This window comes from Mustela nivalis (genome assembly GCF_964662115.1).
Source record: "Mustela nivalis genome assembly, chromosome: 10".
Lineage (NCBI taxonomy): Eukaryota > Metazoa > Chordata > Mammalia > Carnivora > Mustelidae > Mustela > Mustela nivalis.
In genome coordinates, this window is record NC_139029.1 from 21,741,821 (window position 1) to 21,757,240 (window position 15,420).

Below are 15,420 nucleotides of genomic sequence, written 5' to 3' on the forward strand. Positions count from 1 at the left end.
GGTGGAGCTGGGGGATCAGTCCCATGACCGTGACGCAGGTGGGCCAGAGCCATGGTGCACACTCTGGTCTCCAGCAGGTAACAGGTGCCCCAGGTGGCACAGTCCCCGGAAACCAGGTGACTGCAGGATCTCAAGGGACACTGGCCCCAGATGGGAACGAGGGAGCTTCTCGGGTGCTGACAGGTTTAAATGTGTCCCTGAGGCTGGGAAACCACTCAGCAGATGGCAACAATGATGCCAACTCCACTCTGGGTGCAAAATGTGGGTGGGCCCTGAGCTGGGTACCCCCCACCCATCTCACTGACACCCCGTAAGATCTTCGAGGTGGTGCCAGTATCCTTTGCCTTGGATGTAGGTGGGGAACTCAGAGGGGGAAAGGGTTCCCACCAAGTTACCAGGCAGCTAAGGCACGGCACTGGAACCCAGGATGGTCCCGCTTCGATGCAAGGGTTTCCTGGGTGTCCTGAATAGCCAAGGCAGGGAGTGTAGCCAGAGAGGGACGCCAGAGAACAACCCGCTGCAATGGATTAAAAGTGGCTGCAAATTCTTTATTGCTCTCTCTCTGTGAAGTGGAGTGTACCTCCCCACCCCTTGTGTTCAGCCTGGCCTAAAACTGCTTTGATCAAAAAATAATGCAGCAAAAGTCATGCAGTGCCATCATGGGGCTCCAGACCTAAAAAGCTTTCCACAGCCCTGGGCTGCCAGGGAAGAAGTTGCATTCCCCCGCCGGAGAGCCCGCAGGGACATACATGGAGAGAGAAGTGGAGAGAAGCCCAGCCTTGCACCCCCATCTCCCCAGGTAGCAGTCATACCAATGAACCCTGTGGCACAGGGGAGTGGGCCATGCTGGAGGCTCCGGCCGGGTCAAGACCACTACGAGTGTGACCCCAGCCGACTCCACATGGAGCAGAAGAACCACCAGCAGAGCCCAGCCAACTCGCAGAATCATGCTGGGCACAGGTGTTTTTCGGGGGGGGGGGTGATGTTTTGAGTCACTAAGTTTTAGCAGGTGTAAGGATATAATTCTGTCTGCAGGAAGTGTCTCTAAGGAAGACCTCTCAGGATGGTCTGAGTCTCTCATAAAAGCCTTTTAGAGACTCCCAAGTGTGAATCTAGTAGTAACTTAAAAATGCCCCATGACACAGGAATGGGTTCAGCAAATCACCCCAGCTCCCACTATGGGACACCAGGGACTGAGACTGTGGGGGGCACTGCTCCAGAGGGGCCTGGGTGAGGCCAGGAGACCTCAGGTAGGGCTGGGGGAGACATGGGGTTCGGGAAACTTTCTCATGTGCCATCCTTGAGGCAGAGGGGTGCCGCCATTGGTGCTGGGGATGGAGGCAAAGCTGCTAACACCCAAGAAGGGAACAGAGAGGACACCAACACGGGCATGGGGTGTGGGGCTGGTGGGGGCACCCGGGGCCAGCCCTGGCGCAGCTGAGACCCTCCCAGCATCTCTAACTCACGCACACACACTCAGCCCACCGGTTCCTGCTACAACCTAAACACTCTCTCCTTTTCCCCAGCTGGGGTGAGGGTGACAGGCACTCAACTGGACTGTAAGTCCCTTAAGGGCAGGGACTACATCTGTCTTGAAGGCCACCATCTCCCCTCTGCCTGCCATGGGCCCGTATTCTGTGTTTGTCTTCTGCATGCACACGTGAATGAATGAATGAAGCAGGAATGAATGAATGTATCAATGAATGCATGAACCAGCCTGTCTGGTGTCCTGGCTCTTCTTCTTCTTTGATGTCTTGCAGCCCTAGATTCAAGTCCTTGCTCTCCAACGGATGCTCCACTGAGCAAGTCATCTGAACACCCAGACACAGCTTCCCCATGCCTATAATGAGGGCGACTCAAGTCCGCTGCAGGCAGGGCTGCAGGAGAAAGAAGCAAGAGCTGCAAGGGCAGGGCAACCCCGTGCCAGCTCTGGGGTAGCGGCCTTCACCCCTGTTCCCACCACAGTTGCCAGCCTGCAGGGTCCCCCTGCACCCGCCCCCCCCCAGTCCTTCATCCCGCTCCCCAAATGACCACGCTACTTCCGGCCCCATTCAGGGCTTAAGTTAAATCATATTTCATTGTTTTTCAGAAGGCAATAGAAAAAAACAGGAAAGAGATTCACAGCACTCGCAGTCAAGAAAGGGTTAACTAAAAAAAATAGGAATATATTATGTTTCGATTGAAGAAATGCAAACACAGTCCCTTTCACACTCACCTTTATGTTCTCACTCACATACACACATCCCTACTCCAGATACACGCCCACCCTCAGGCACGCAGGCACACACAAACACACTCCCCAACACGGCCACGCTCCTAACACATGTACACAGGCCCATGCACTCACACACACACGTGTGCTCCCAGACACGGCCACACACCTGGCACACTCACACAAGCCCAGCAGGGCTGGCAGGATTGTGGGGGAGGCCTGGTGCCCTCAGGGCCTGCCCCTCCAAACCCCCCTCTCTAGAATGGCAAAGCTAGACTACACTTGGGGCTCTAGGGGACACACGCAGGACTCAGGGGGCTACGTGGGCAGTGGGGAGACCGAGAGGCTGCGGCGGGGATGGGCAGCCTCACACGACTCTGTTCTCCAGGACGGCCAGCCGCTGGCTCACAGCTTCCAGTGGACTCGGGGTTAAGGACAGGCCCAGGCTGACCAGAGCAGGGCAGTGATGGCTGTGGCACCTGCCCTCAGGACCCCACCTCCCGTGTCCCCCACCTCTCAAGAGCCCCTCTTCCAGGGAGTTCTCCCACCCCATCTACAACATGTCACTGCCCTCAGAACAGTGCCTTCCCTAAAACCCAGTAGTTACTGTACACCCTGAAGGCCCAGCCCTGCCGGGGGCAGCTTCAGGCCTGCTGGGTCCCCCACCTGGATTCCCACCTTATCTTGACAGAGCCAGGGGACCTGTTCCAGGCCCAGCATCATCTGAGTGGAGACTGGGATCTGTCATGTCACTGAAAGCCTGAGAAATGGGGAAGCCACACACTCCATGTTTTCCTGAGCACAGCTAGGACTCTGGATGGGTGTCCAAATCTCTAGGTCTTGGCTTCTGCCTCAGTTTCTCTGTTTACCCTCTAGGAGCCTCTGCTTTTGACAGGATCAGTACCAAAGGCCATGCCAGCCCATCTGTCCAGAATCCAGCCTGTCTCCAGCAGGAGGCAGAGTCCCCACCTGCGACCCCACACACAAGGGGGTGCCTCCCTCTCCCTCCCCCTCACCCTGCCCCTGCCCTCATCCCTCAGTGGCCTCTGGGAAAGGATATGCTTCCTGGTCAGGGCTTGCAGCAGCCCCTCCACTCTGGTCTGGAATTTCACGATGGACTCGCAGGCACACGGGTCTTCCTCTGGAGTGGACAGGAAGCAGGGAAAGAGAAAGGGGAAGGTGAGCGGTGGCGTGGCAGGGGGACAAGGAGAGCTCACAGCCCAGGACCAGGACTGGGGAATCTTGGGGAAGTGTGGGGGGCCTGTGAGAACTGAGAAGACAGAGACACGTGTAGGGTTCTGAAGCAGAACTCCCAGGAGCGACAGAGGGGGAGACACCGAATGTCTTCCCAACCCCACAGAGCCCCAATAAACCTCCAGTACCAGCATCTCCATGCTGGTCACCTACTACATGCAGGACACAGTTGCTAGGGACCTCGAGGTCATCTTGCCAGCTTCACCCAACACTGGGTTGGAAGTCATTAATCATCCCATTTTACAAATAAAGGACCCGAGAAATGAAACTACTGGATCATGGCCCATAGGCAGTGTCACAGCAAACACACAAACCCAGGCACCTCTGGTTCTGTAATCCATACTCTCTAGCCACAGGAGGATGGGGAGGTAGCAGCATTCAAATCCTGGCACCTCTGGTTATTAACGATCGCTCCACCCCTCTGGGCTTGGTTTTCCTGTCTATAAAATGGGAATAATATTTCTACTAATTAGGATTGAATGATTTAGTATTTGGAGAGTACTAACAACAGTGCCATTCATGTAAGAAGCATATGTTTGCTAGTTGCAAAAGTGAGAACGGTCAGCCCTCCTCCTGCTTCTGCCAACTCTTGCTGCCACCGCAGCTCCTGCTTCTCCCCACCCCCATCCAGTTCCAGGATGGTTCCATAGTCTCCCCACAGAGCCCCCCCGACCCCTCCCATCAGTGCCCTCTCTGGCCTCACTAACCCACACAGATCTTCTTCTGCAACCTCTTGCCAATCTGGTTGATGGTCTTGAAGTCAGCCGTGTAGAAGTAGTGCTCTGCCACGGGCTCTGAGGCGATTTCCCTGAGCTCGTCCTCCACGGCATTGCCCACACCCACAGCAAACATCTTAAAGCCTGCCAAGAGGAACAAGATGAGTGACAGTGGCCATGGGGACAGGCAGCAGCATCTCAGCCTCTTGAGAAATGCCCAGCTGATCAACACCAGACACCTCCTAGTGGCAGCTGCTGGAATTACAAGCACAGTGCCTAAGAGACTTCCAGTGTTCCCTAAGGTTCTCCCATATGTCAGACCTGCACTGATTCCTTGGACGGGGAGCTCTGTAATCTCATATAACCCCAGAACCATCCATCTGGTGGCTATTTTTATCCTCCTTAAGTAGGTGATAAAACACAGACTCCAGCTTGTCCCAAAGTGGGGCTGCCTTCCAACAGTTGGTGTGTTCTGGAGAACATTCATTTGAAAAATTTCAAAGCCCCACCTACAAAAGGACCCTTGAAACAGACTTCTTACTTTTCTGGGGACTCTGTTGTCTCATCACAGATAAGAAAGAGTTGAACAGACCCAGAATTCCTCATTTATCTTGCACCTGGGGTTAGGGTTTAGACTCAAGACACCCCTGGCCATCAGTGGTGTTCAGGGTCCAGGCACCACCTACCAAGGTCCTTGGCTTTCTTGGCAGCATCGTTAATGTAGTCTTGGCTCCGGCCATCGGTGAAGACAATGCCCACCTTCTGGGCCCCAGGCCTAGCCCCGCTGGACACAGTGAAGGAATTGTCGATAAGATACTTGAGGGCAGCCCCAGTCATGGTGCCCTTCTCCATGTAAGACATGTTCCGCACAGCCGCCTTAATGTCCTTCTTCGTGTGGAAGCGGCCCAGTGGGAACTCCTGCCGCACAGAGCTCGAGTATTGCACGAGCCCCACTTGGGCCAGTTTATCTGACACATCCAGCGTGTCCACGATCTGATTGATGAACTTCTTCACTAGTTCAAAGTTCTCCGGACGCACACTTTTGGATCCATCAATGAGGAAGACCAAGTCAGTTGCCGAACTGCCACCACGGCCATTGCAGACTGGGAAGGGTAGGAAGGCGAGGAGATGAAGCTTAGGAGCCCGTCGTTCATCCTGACCACAAGTCAGGAACCCATCACACACCTAGCTCTATATTGAGGTTTATCCCAGCCTCTTTTGTCCTCAAAACTCCCTCTCGAAAGCCAAGGTTCCTGGCCTCGTTTTATAGCGTTGGAAACTAAAACTCCAAAAGCCGTTAAATCATACAGCTCTGAAGGAGTGGCGCTAAGATTTGAACTCAAGACTATGTAACTCGTTCCACCATACTAAACCTACCACCCACCGTGACAAAGAGGGACAAAAGTAGAAAATAACTTTCTGCAGACACCAAGTTCTAGGAGACATCTACCACTGTTGCAGACTAGCCCAGAAACAAAGTGCAGAGAGGCTCAGATGGGCTTCTGAGAAAGTGGCCAAGCCCCATCCCCTCTCCTCTCCACCCTCCCCAGGGCTTGCCTGTGTCCAGCCCACTGACCATTGCAGGTCTTGCCGTCACTGTTCAGGGTGAAGCCCTCCCGACAAGCGCAGGTGTAGGAGCCTGGGGAGCTGAGGCACACCTGCTCACAGTCGTGGTCTCCTGTGGCACACAGGTCTGACACCACTGTGGGGACAAAAGGAGACTCAGAATCTAACGGTCTCTGGGCCTTGGACATCTCAGCCAGGGTAGCCCTTCACACACTCAGGGAAACAGACCATCCCCTAGCTGAGGTCTGAGCCCCACACTCCCAGCCCCAGGCCAAAATCACAGGTCCGCCCCAAGCTGACTCTCTCAGCCCCGCCTCCCGCCCTATTCAGCTCCGCCCAGTCAGCCCCTGCCTTGTCCATCTCCGCCCGGCCCCGCCCCGGCCTGTCCCCGATGCCTACTCAGTCCCGCCCTGTCCTGCTCCTGCCCCGATCGACCCTCTAGTCACTCCCCCATCCCTCCCTGCTCCCTGACCCCACCCCCACGCTCAGTCCCAGCCCTGTTCATCCCCATTCATCACCCCATCCCTCCATGCTCCCCGCCCTAGTCCTCCCCTGACGTGAACTCAGCCCCGCCCTACCCAGCCCCGCCCTATATAGCCCCGCCCCAATCGACTCTAGCCACGCCCCCACCCTGCCCCTTCCCTGGCCCCGCCCCGGAGCTCAGTCGCGGCCCTATCCATTCCCGTCGGCCCCGCCCCGGTCCCACCCCCGAAGCGCGCTCAGTCCGGCCCCGATGCTCTCAGCCACGCCCCTGCCCCCTGCGGTCTGGCCCCCACTCCAGCTCCCCAGAGCGCTCCCCGAGACCCCAGCCTCGTCCATCGCCGCCTCTCCCGGCGCACCGCAGAAGGCCTCCTGGAACTTCTTGGACAGCTTCTCGATGACGCTGTAGCTCTCCACGTAGTCGACGTGCTCTTCCTGCGGCTCGCTGGCGATCTGCTGCAGCGTGGCCTTGTCCACGCGGCCCACGCCGATGGCGAACAGCTCGACGCCGCTGGCCCGGGCCCGTGCAGACACGTCCCGCACGCTGTCCTGGGGCCTCCCGTCCGTCACCACGATGACCACCTAAGACACGCGGGGCGCGTGTGAGGACCAGGCCTTCCTCCCGCGCTGCGCAGGGCCGCTCAGCCCTCCACTAAGCCCGCGGGGCCATGGCAGAAGAGGACCCTGAGGCCTGAGGGGCAGAGCGGCTTGCCCAGGTCACACAGCTAATCCACACCAGATGGATCTGACGCCCCGCCAGGGTTTCGCCCCAGGGAGGGGAACCTGACTAGCAAAAGAGGAGACAGGTTTCCTCTCTCACCGAAAGGCATGGCTGAGATGTTCTTCCATCTGACTAGGGCCTGTGGGTGTCTCCCGGCTCGGGCAGGCCGCAGTTCTGTGATGATCTGAGGGCAGGACCATGTCTCCCCCCTCAGACTGGGGCCTCTGAGGACAGGGGCCCGGCAAGCGGGCCCGACACCATGCAGTTCTGTCCTTTGGCCAGCAGAGAGCAGGCGAGGCTAATAAACGGCGGCTCTGCTTCCAGCCTGGCCATCCTTTCCCTCCCGGCCCTGGGAGGAGGGTTGTTCCCACATAGATGATGGCTCCCTCTTCTCCCTCCGTTCCCCAGGATGCTACATTTCCTTTCCGAAGGAGATAACACTGTCTGCTGCCCTCCCACAAGGTTCCCCTGTTTGTGCCCTGGGAAGGGGCACAGAGGGGACCCTGGTGCTTGGCCTAACCTCACCACGCCCACCTGAGCCTGCCCGGAAGCCAGAGTCCTCACAGCGCTTCTCTGCTTCTGACCTGGGTCCCCACCCTCCTTCCGGGGCCCCAAACCCCTGTCTTAGTGACCTGTGGTTGGAAATGACGCTCACCTTCCTGAGTCATCTAGGAAGGGGGTGGGTTGTTTCTTTATCACTGTGGGGACCCCTGGGGAGTGATCTTGCACCCTGCCCTTCCCCACCAGAGGCCGAGGCTCGCCTGGCTATGACTGTCCACTGTCACAGGCTGCCCCACTCCCCGAGACCCACTGTCTCCCGGAGCCCCGACTATCCCCCTTCAATCCAGCCTTGTGACCTTGAACCCACCTTGTAGGGGCCTCCCACAGGTGGATTCCAGGCTGGATGGCACAGGTCTGGGGGCTCTGTGTGTCTTCATGTGCCTAACTGGAGGTGTGACACCTATAGACACTGCCACCATCCCCTTCACCACCTCTCTCCATTAGGATCACCCCAGGTCACCACAACCTGTAACGACCATGGCCATCAACCTCACAGCAGAGCTTGTAAAGAGCCCCCACAGAGGACGACCAACAGGCTTAGCGCTCACAGGCCACTTCTTTGAGGGCTGTAATGGCCGGGATTATGGCCTATCCTCTGTAGATGTTCCTACTACTTATTAGCTGGGCAAGACACTTGGGCCTCTGTGCCTCAGTTTCCTCATCTGTAAAATGAGGTCACCACCTTCAAGCAGGATTGCATTCCTTCAGCACGCAGATGTCAGACATGGCCTGCGTGGGGGTCAGAAAGTATGTGCCCGGGGCTGAGGTCCTGGCAGGTAAAGGCTGACTCCTTGGGGCTGTTGAGGGCTAGGAAGGAGAGGTGTGGGCATCGGTGGGCAGACCACCGTGGGATGCAACCTCTGACCGGTCTCACAGGTCCTGGGCTGTGCTGGGAAATCCTGCTGTGGGGACCAGGTCTGTGAACTCCTCGGCACCTGGCCTGGAGCCCGTACTGACGTCGGCTTGGGGCACATCACCTCATTTTTCCAAACCCCTGCCCTCGGAAGCTTATTAAATCAAACTGAGCTAGCCCTTCCATGGGACTTGCTGGGTCCATGCCCTGTTCCAAGCACACTGTGCAATGGACTTCACAGAGGCCTGCTGACAGTCCCTCAAAAACGAGTTGCATCATTGTGGTTTAGACGTGAAGGGACTGACACGTGCTGCTCAGGGTGACAGCTAGTCCAGGGAGCAGGGTGGAGGGCAGGCATCTGGACTGCCTCAATCAGCCCCAGGGAGCCAAGGTCCACCAATCTGAAAAAAATCAAGCACGCTCCAGATTGAGGTCCTGCAGTCAGAGCGTGGATAAAGATGGCTTCAAGGCCCAGCTCTGCCCCTTGGCTTCTCTGGGCCTAAGACACAAACTGAAGCATGTTTGGGGAATCCGGGAGGGCGGGAGGGGTGGGTCGCGTACCTTGCTTATGTCAGGGGACCTGGCCCGACCCCCCTCGGCGTCGCTGAAGGCTTTGTTGATGGCGAACTGGATGGCCAGACCCGTCATGGTCCCCGTGGACAGCGGCTGGATGCGGCGCACGGCCCGGAGCAGCGCAGCCTTGGAGCCGTGGGCCCGCAGCGGGAATTCCTGCTTCACAGCGCTCGCATAGTTCACCACGCCCACCTGGGTGGCATTGGGCCCCACGTCCAGAGACTCGATGACCTGGGACAGGAACACCTTCACCTTCTCGAACTCCACGGGCCGCACACTGCGTGAGCTGTCCACCACAAACACCAGGTCCGTGGGCCGGGTCCGGCAGAGATGCCCTGCAAGGGGGGGCAGGAGGGAGAGGGCCAAGAGAAGGGGGCGAAGGTCAGGGGCTGCTTAGACCGAGACTGGAGGTCCCGGACAGTGTAACCTGAAGCTGGGCCAGGCCAGCTCGGACCTTCTGTCAACATGTGGACACCCGTGGCTGGCCCAGCTTCTCAGCCCCTTGGGGAAGACAGAGGCTCAAATCTCAGCCCCACGGAACTCATGGTACCTCCCTGAGCTTAGTTTCCTCGTCTGTACAATGAGCTGACAGTCCCCTCTTTACTAGAACCCTCAGGGCTGAGCAGGAGTGCGTGCAAGGTGCCAGGACAGGGCTAGGCATGCAGCTGGTATCCAGGGGGCGGCAAAGGAGATGACAGACTTTAAGACACACTTCCCAGGCTGTGGCCCAGAGTGGCTGCCATGGCCACGGCAGAATTTCTCCTGTGGGGGCGGTGGGGGAGAGGGCGCAGAGGACAGAGCCCCAGGGCCCAGCGCAGGACCCATGGGCTTGGTCTCTTTCATCTCAGCATCAAAGCCAGTCACCCGAGGGGACCCAGCTTCCTTCAGCCCCAAGGAGTCTTCTGGCTGGTGTCCGTGGGCAGGGAAAAGGGCAGGGATTCCTCGTGGCCACTGTGGCAGCCTGACCCGGTGGGTTCCTAAGACACATCCCCATGGAGGCATGTCTTTCCAGACACCCCAGCAAGCAGCCCCATGGGCTGGGACGTGCATGAAGCTGGAATGAAGCAGAGTGAGGTTCGAATCTCGGTTCAGCGCCCCCCTGTGGCCACGGGCAGCTCACTGCACCTTTAGGAGCCTCAGTTTCTCATCTGTCCAGTGGGGAGAATAAGGCTCACTGCTTGTTACTCTCACTGGCCTGACCCTGCAGCCAGGAGAGACTCAGTACAAAGGCCCTCCTCTCTGTGCCCCAGAACTAAGCAGAGCTGCTCCCAAGAGAGGATTCAGGAAGGCTCAGAAAAGGAAAGGGGTCCTGGGCTGTCCCAGCCCCCCATCCACAGCGCCCTAGGTATCAGAGCTCCTCAAGGGACCTTAGTAATGACCTTGCAGCCGCACCCTGGTCCCTACTAGTTAAGGCTACGTACGGGTAAACTGAGGCCAAGAGAGGCTGAGGGAATTAGCCACACCATGGAGCATCAGGAACCAGGAGAACACCCTTCTCCAGCCTCAGTTTCCCCATCTGTACAGGAGGAGCTGGGCATTCTGGGACTCGGTGCCCAAGGCAGAAGCTCTGGGAGTGGTACAGGAGGCAAGAACCCACACCCGGAGAGGCTGGAGGGGCTAAGGAAAGGGGTTGGAGTCCTGGTGACCCCAGATAGAGTGTGCATGCAGCCCTGGGCTTGGTGCAGCTCCAGCATCTGTCCTCAGGGACCCACAAGACTGGCTCTGGCAGCATGCGTGGTCCCCAAGGGGGGCCTGGGAGCTAAGGAGCCCCAGGGAAGCCTGTGAGGCTGCAGAGAAAGGCCCACTCCTGTCCCTCAATAGCGCAGACTGAGGATCATCCCTGCTCTGGCCCTTATGAATGTCACCATTGCTGTCGGCTCCCGGGCCAGCCTGCTGTCCTCCTACCCCCTTGCCCCCCGGCCCCTCAGCACCCCGGCCCATCCCGTACCCCATTTAACCTCTGCTCCTCTTGGCCAGGCTGCTGGTCAGAGGCCGCTCACCCTATGTCCCCCACCTCACATGGACCCCCTCACCTCTGGCCTGGGGGGCAAGGCCCAATGTGCACAGGGCCTGGAACAGCAGCAGCAGCAGGCCACACTGCACGAGGCCAGTGCCAGAGAGGAGCCTCATGGTTCTGGCAGGGCAGGCAGCAGCCAGCACAGTGCTGAGGGCCAGTGGGGTCCCGGTCTTATCAACCTCGGCGGCCAGGCGGCCCCCACTGACATGGGGGTGGCTGCCAGGGGCCCCTAGCCCCCTTGGGGGGCGTGGCCCAGGCTGAATGGAGGTGTGTGTGCCCAGAGAGGGAGGGAGCCGCCTGGCCTGGGCTCAAGAGGCCCCTCCGACCACAAGGGCTCCTTTGCCTGCAGAAGCGGACCTGCCGCTGGAACTCAGGAAATCTCAGGTGGGTGGAGGGCAGCTCTGCCAGGGGTTGGAGCCTGCCCTGACCCAGAGCTGCTGCTCCAAGCCCAGGGAAAGCCAGCCCAATGGCCTCGAGCCCTGCACCCTCACCCCACACCCTACCCCAACCCCCACTCTCACCTCCATCAGTTTCCTTATCTGGCACTCGCTCTGCTCACCTGGCCTGTCCCCTACCTCCCCGCCTTCTCCCCTCCAGGCAGTCACACCTGGGGTCCCTGACAGGCCCTCCAGGGCTTTGTACCAGCAGGGTCACCTACCCCGAACGCCCCTCCCTCCCTTTCACACTCTGACATGTGTGCACAGGGCAATAGAGGCAATGGGTAAGAGCACAGACCTGAAGCCAATTACCCAGGTTTGCTGCTCGCTGCCTGTGTGACCACGGGCCAGTTGCTTCACCTCTCTGATCCCACCTCCTAGGATGGGTGAGAGGAGCAGAGTTATAGGAACAGTCTCATTTAATTCCCTTGACAACCCCATTATGCAGCTACTATTACTACCCCCATCTTCCAGAAGAAGAACTGACAAACAGGGAGATGGAGTAACTTGTCTGAAGTCACGCTGCCAAGAAGTCATTGCCAGGGGCGCCTGGGCGGCTCAGTCCGTTAAGTGTCCGACTCTTGGTTTCGGCTCAGGTCATGATCTCAGGGACGTGGGATGGAGCCCAGAGACAGGCTCTGTACTCAGTGGGGAGTCGGTTTGGATTTCTCTCTGTCCCTCTCCCCCAAAGGCCCTGCACATATGTGCATGATCTCTCTCTCTCTAAAATAAGTGAATAAATCTTTTTTCTTTTTAAAGTATCATTGACAGAATAGGGCCCCAGGCCAGTGCTCTCAGCCACCCTGCTTGCTTGGGTGTAGCTTGGTGGAGGTGCCTTCTCCAGGCCTACCTCTCCCTCACTCTCCCAGGATTAGGACCCCCTTCCCGTGCTTCTGTCATTGTGTGTCTCACCTCTGAGCTGTTAAGAGTCTAACTGATTCATCCCTGTGTCTGGGCCCAGTCCAGGCTCTGCGCTGGAAGGCAAAAATAAAGGCTTGTAAATAAAGGAGCGTCACCAGAAATGGACCTGCTGCTGCATGGAGGTTCAGTAACTGATGAGATCACATGAAAAGAGCACAGGCTTGGCCAGCTGAGAGGCCCAGGTTCAGATCTCTGTCTGTGACTGAACAGCGGTGTGACCTGGAGCAGCTAACTTAACCTCTCTGAGCCTCAGCTTGTTATCATGCGGTGGGAATGGTGGTTCTTGGCATCCCTGCCTCACTGGGACCAGGTGAAGAGGCAATGAGAAGACAGGGCAGATGGGGGTCAAAGGATTGTCATCTTTCTGGGAGACAAGACCGTTAACATTTAAGACTATACGAGTTATGCCTCAAAAAGAAATGTACAGACTTTTTTTAAAAGATTTTTATTCATTTATTTGTCAGAGAGAGAGAGAGCACAAGCAGGGGGAGAAGCAGGCTCCCCACCAAGCAAGGATCCCGATGTGAGATTTGATCCCAGGACCCTGGGATCATGACCTGAGCTGAAGACAGAGGCTTTAACCCGCTGAGCCACCCAGGCGCCCCTGTTCCCTTTTTTCCCTTTTTTTTCCCCCTTTTTTTTCCCTTTTTTTTTAAAGTGACCCAACCAATAGTCTCACAATCTTGAGCGATAATGGCAGCCACACACTATTACTGTGTCTTCCTGTCTCCAAGGGCATCATCCCATTTGTCAGATGAGACAACTGAGGTCTGAAGAAGCCTGAAGCCACCAGCCAGTTAGCCCTGCCTGGAACTCGGGCCTCACCCCTCTTTGCCCTGGGTTTAGAGAAGGAGGAAGCAAAGAGTATTTCCCTCTGATGTTTCCCATTTAGATTTTATTGTCTTGTATCCTTCATAGCCGTCCCCAGCTTCAAATGCTAGTCGAGGCTGCCGGTCCCTTTCCCTCTACAATTTTTAAGTAATTATTTCCTCCAAAGACACTATAGGGCACAATGACTGCAGTGCCTCTCACTTCCCCACAACGGATCATAAATGGGTTAACTGCCTCCCTTCTGGCCATCAGCTCCCTCCAAGGGGGGCATCTGGCCCCACCCAGCCTCCAACGACCTTCAGGACCCAGCGCGAGTCTGGAACAGGGTATCTGGTCATCAAGCGAAACAATGCATTAAAAGAAGCAACAGGTGACAAGTGGGTTCCGTTCCCTTGGGAACCGAACAGGGTCAGGCAGGGGTCTGCAGCGGTGGCCATGGCCCAGCGGAGCTGCTCGAGGAGAACGTGATCTGCAGCCTCCCAGCCCCGCATCCCCTTCCAAATGCACCGGGCCGCGGCCGGAGCCCGGACTACACGGCTCTCTTGGCCGAGCCAGCAGCTGGGCCCATGAAATGGCTCTTTCAGCTCCGCATCTGAATGGCCGTTGTATGGGCTCCCCCAGAGGAACACAGGCGCCTTTTCTGTGTCACCCATCGGCTCATTAGCAGGGCCACAGAAATGGGCCACAGGTACGTTTTCAGGAGCAGAGATAGGTTTCTTCCCAAAAGGGGGGGCAGCTTTCACATTCCACAGCAGGAGCAAGGGCTTAGAGGGAGGAAGCTCAGCGTATACATTGAGGAAAGAAAATAAATATTTGTGTTTTCCAAATGTGAAGCAATTTTCTTCCCCCCAGGAATGAAAATCAGGAACAGTGTGTCCGGTATGACCCAGAGGGAAAAAAAAACGCTCGCAAGTCAGACGGGCAGCTGTGAAGGGCTCCCGCTGTTCCCTCTCCTTGTTTTCACACACCTCGGGTTTCCAGAAACTTAAAGCCTTTAGTGTTTCGTCCGAGAGAGCCTTGGTGCTAAAGCGAGGGGCCCCGGGCAGGCGTGGTTCCATGGCAGGGGCGCAGGAGCCCCCTCCCGCGCCCCATGACTCCACTCTTTTCCTGAAGAGCAAACCTGGTCATCGCGCGCTCCTCCTCCCTCCGTCACCACCAGCCTCGCCGTTTGGCGGGATCCACACATACTTTTACTCTTATTTATTTACTCTCTTTAATTAACTCTAAACCAACCAACACACTTGGTATAAAACGTTCCCCTCCTCCTCCTGAGAAATGACAGCCGTGAAATCTCTGGGTTGCTGTGCAATTTATAAAGGTATTCCAAGGGGCCTTCAGATAAATTTGAAACTAATTAAATTTAACTTCTGCATCCGCACATCACCGCAAATTACCTCGCGTCCTGCCACTGGCCTGCATGCCAGACTTTGAGGAATCCTGTGAAGTGCAAAGCTCCAGAATCAGACACAGCCCCGGGGCGGGAGTCCCTGTGGCTTCACCCGCCCGCTGCACTTGACTTCACGGTTCTGTTCCTCCGCTTCAAGTCTGCCAAGTTGGGACCTCGGCGCCCAGGTCACGGGAGGGTCGAGAATGACACGGATGAATGCTCCATCTTGTTTCCGCCTTACCTTCTTGTATCGGTTAGAGAACAGGCTAAGCCGCAGTGACAAATAAGCCCTCGGATGGCTTATTAGCACAAAGGCGTGTTTCTCTCTCAGGACACAGCCCAGGGCTAGACACACCCACCCCCACAGCCCCTTCCCAAAGCCTCCTCCATCGGACTATCTCACCATTTCCAAGTCCTCTGTCTCTGGCCACGAGAACAAGACAATGACAGCAAGAATCTCTCTGCACACCCTCTGATAAGGAGTAGCCTTGCCTGGCTCTGCCTAGAAGCCCAGGGACAGGACGTGGGTATTCAGGGTCACCTTCCCAAGGGAAAAGAAAAGCTTCTGTGGACCCTATATCCCTTCTAGGTGAAAATTCAGAGGCCACCGGGCATTCGAGCCTTCTCACAATCTGTCTCTTGCCACCTTTTCCAGGCCATTCCAGTCTCGCTCCTGTCCCCTCTCTCCCTCCCCGGCTCTGTCCCCTCTCTTCTTTGGCACTGAGCAAAGTGTTCCTTTTCCTTCACTGCAGCGGAGTCCACTTCAAGTTTTACTGACCAGTGGTGGGGGCTCTTGTCCCATGAGCTATCTTGTCCCATGGGGTCCTCCCAGGAGGCTATCCTAGAATTCTGCCTAGCTCAGGGGGTATAGACCGGTGTAGAACGAGGGAG

General features: G+C 57.0%; 1 protein-coding gene across 1 annotated transcript; it reads right to left on the reverse strand.

Moving 5' to 3' along the window:
- Positions 1-2,050: 2,050 nt before the first annotated feature.
- Positions 2,051-11,108, reverse strand: MATN1 (matrilin 1). Its single transcript, XM_082686121.1, has 8 exons — positions 10,970-11,108; positions 8,925-9,271; positions 6,588-6,810; positions 5,759-5,884; positions 4,869-5,285; positions 4,174-4,326; positions 3,273-3,353; positions 2,051-2,629 (listed from the first exon to the last, which is right to left on the reverse strand). Exons 1-8 carry the CDS (start codon positions 11,064-11,066, stop codon positions 2,580-2,582), a joined length of 1,494 nt encoding a protein of 497 aa, XP_082542247.1. The 5' UTR covers positions 11,067-11,108; the 3' UTR covers positions 2,051-2,579.
- Between the last annotated feature and the right edge of the window lie 4,312 nt (positions 11,109-15,420).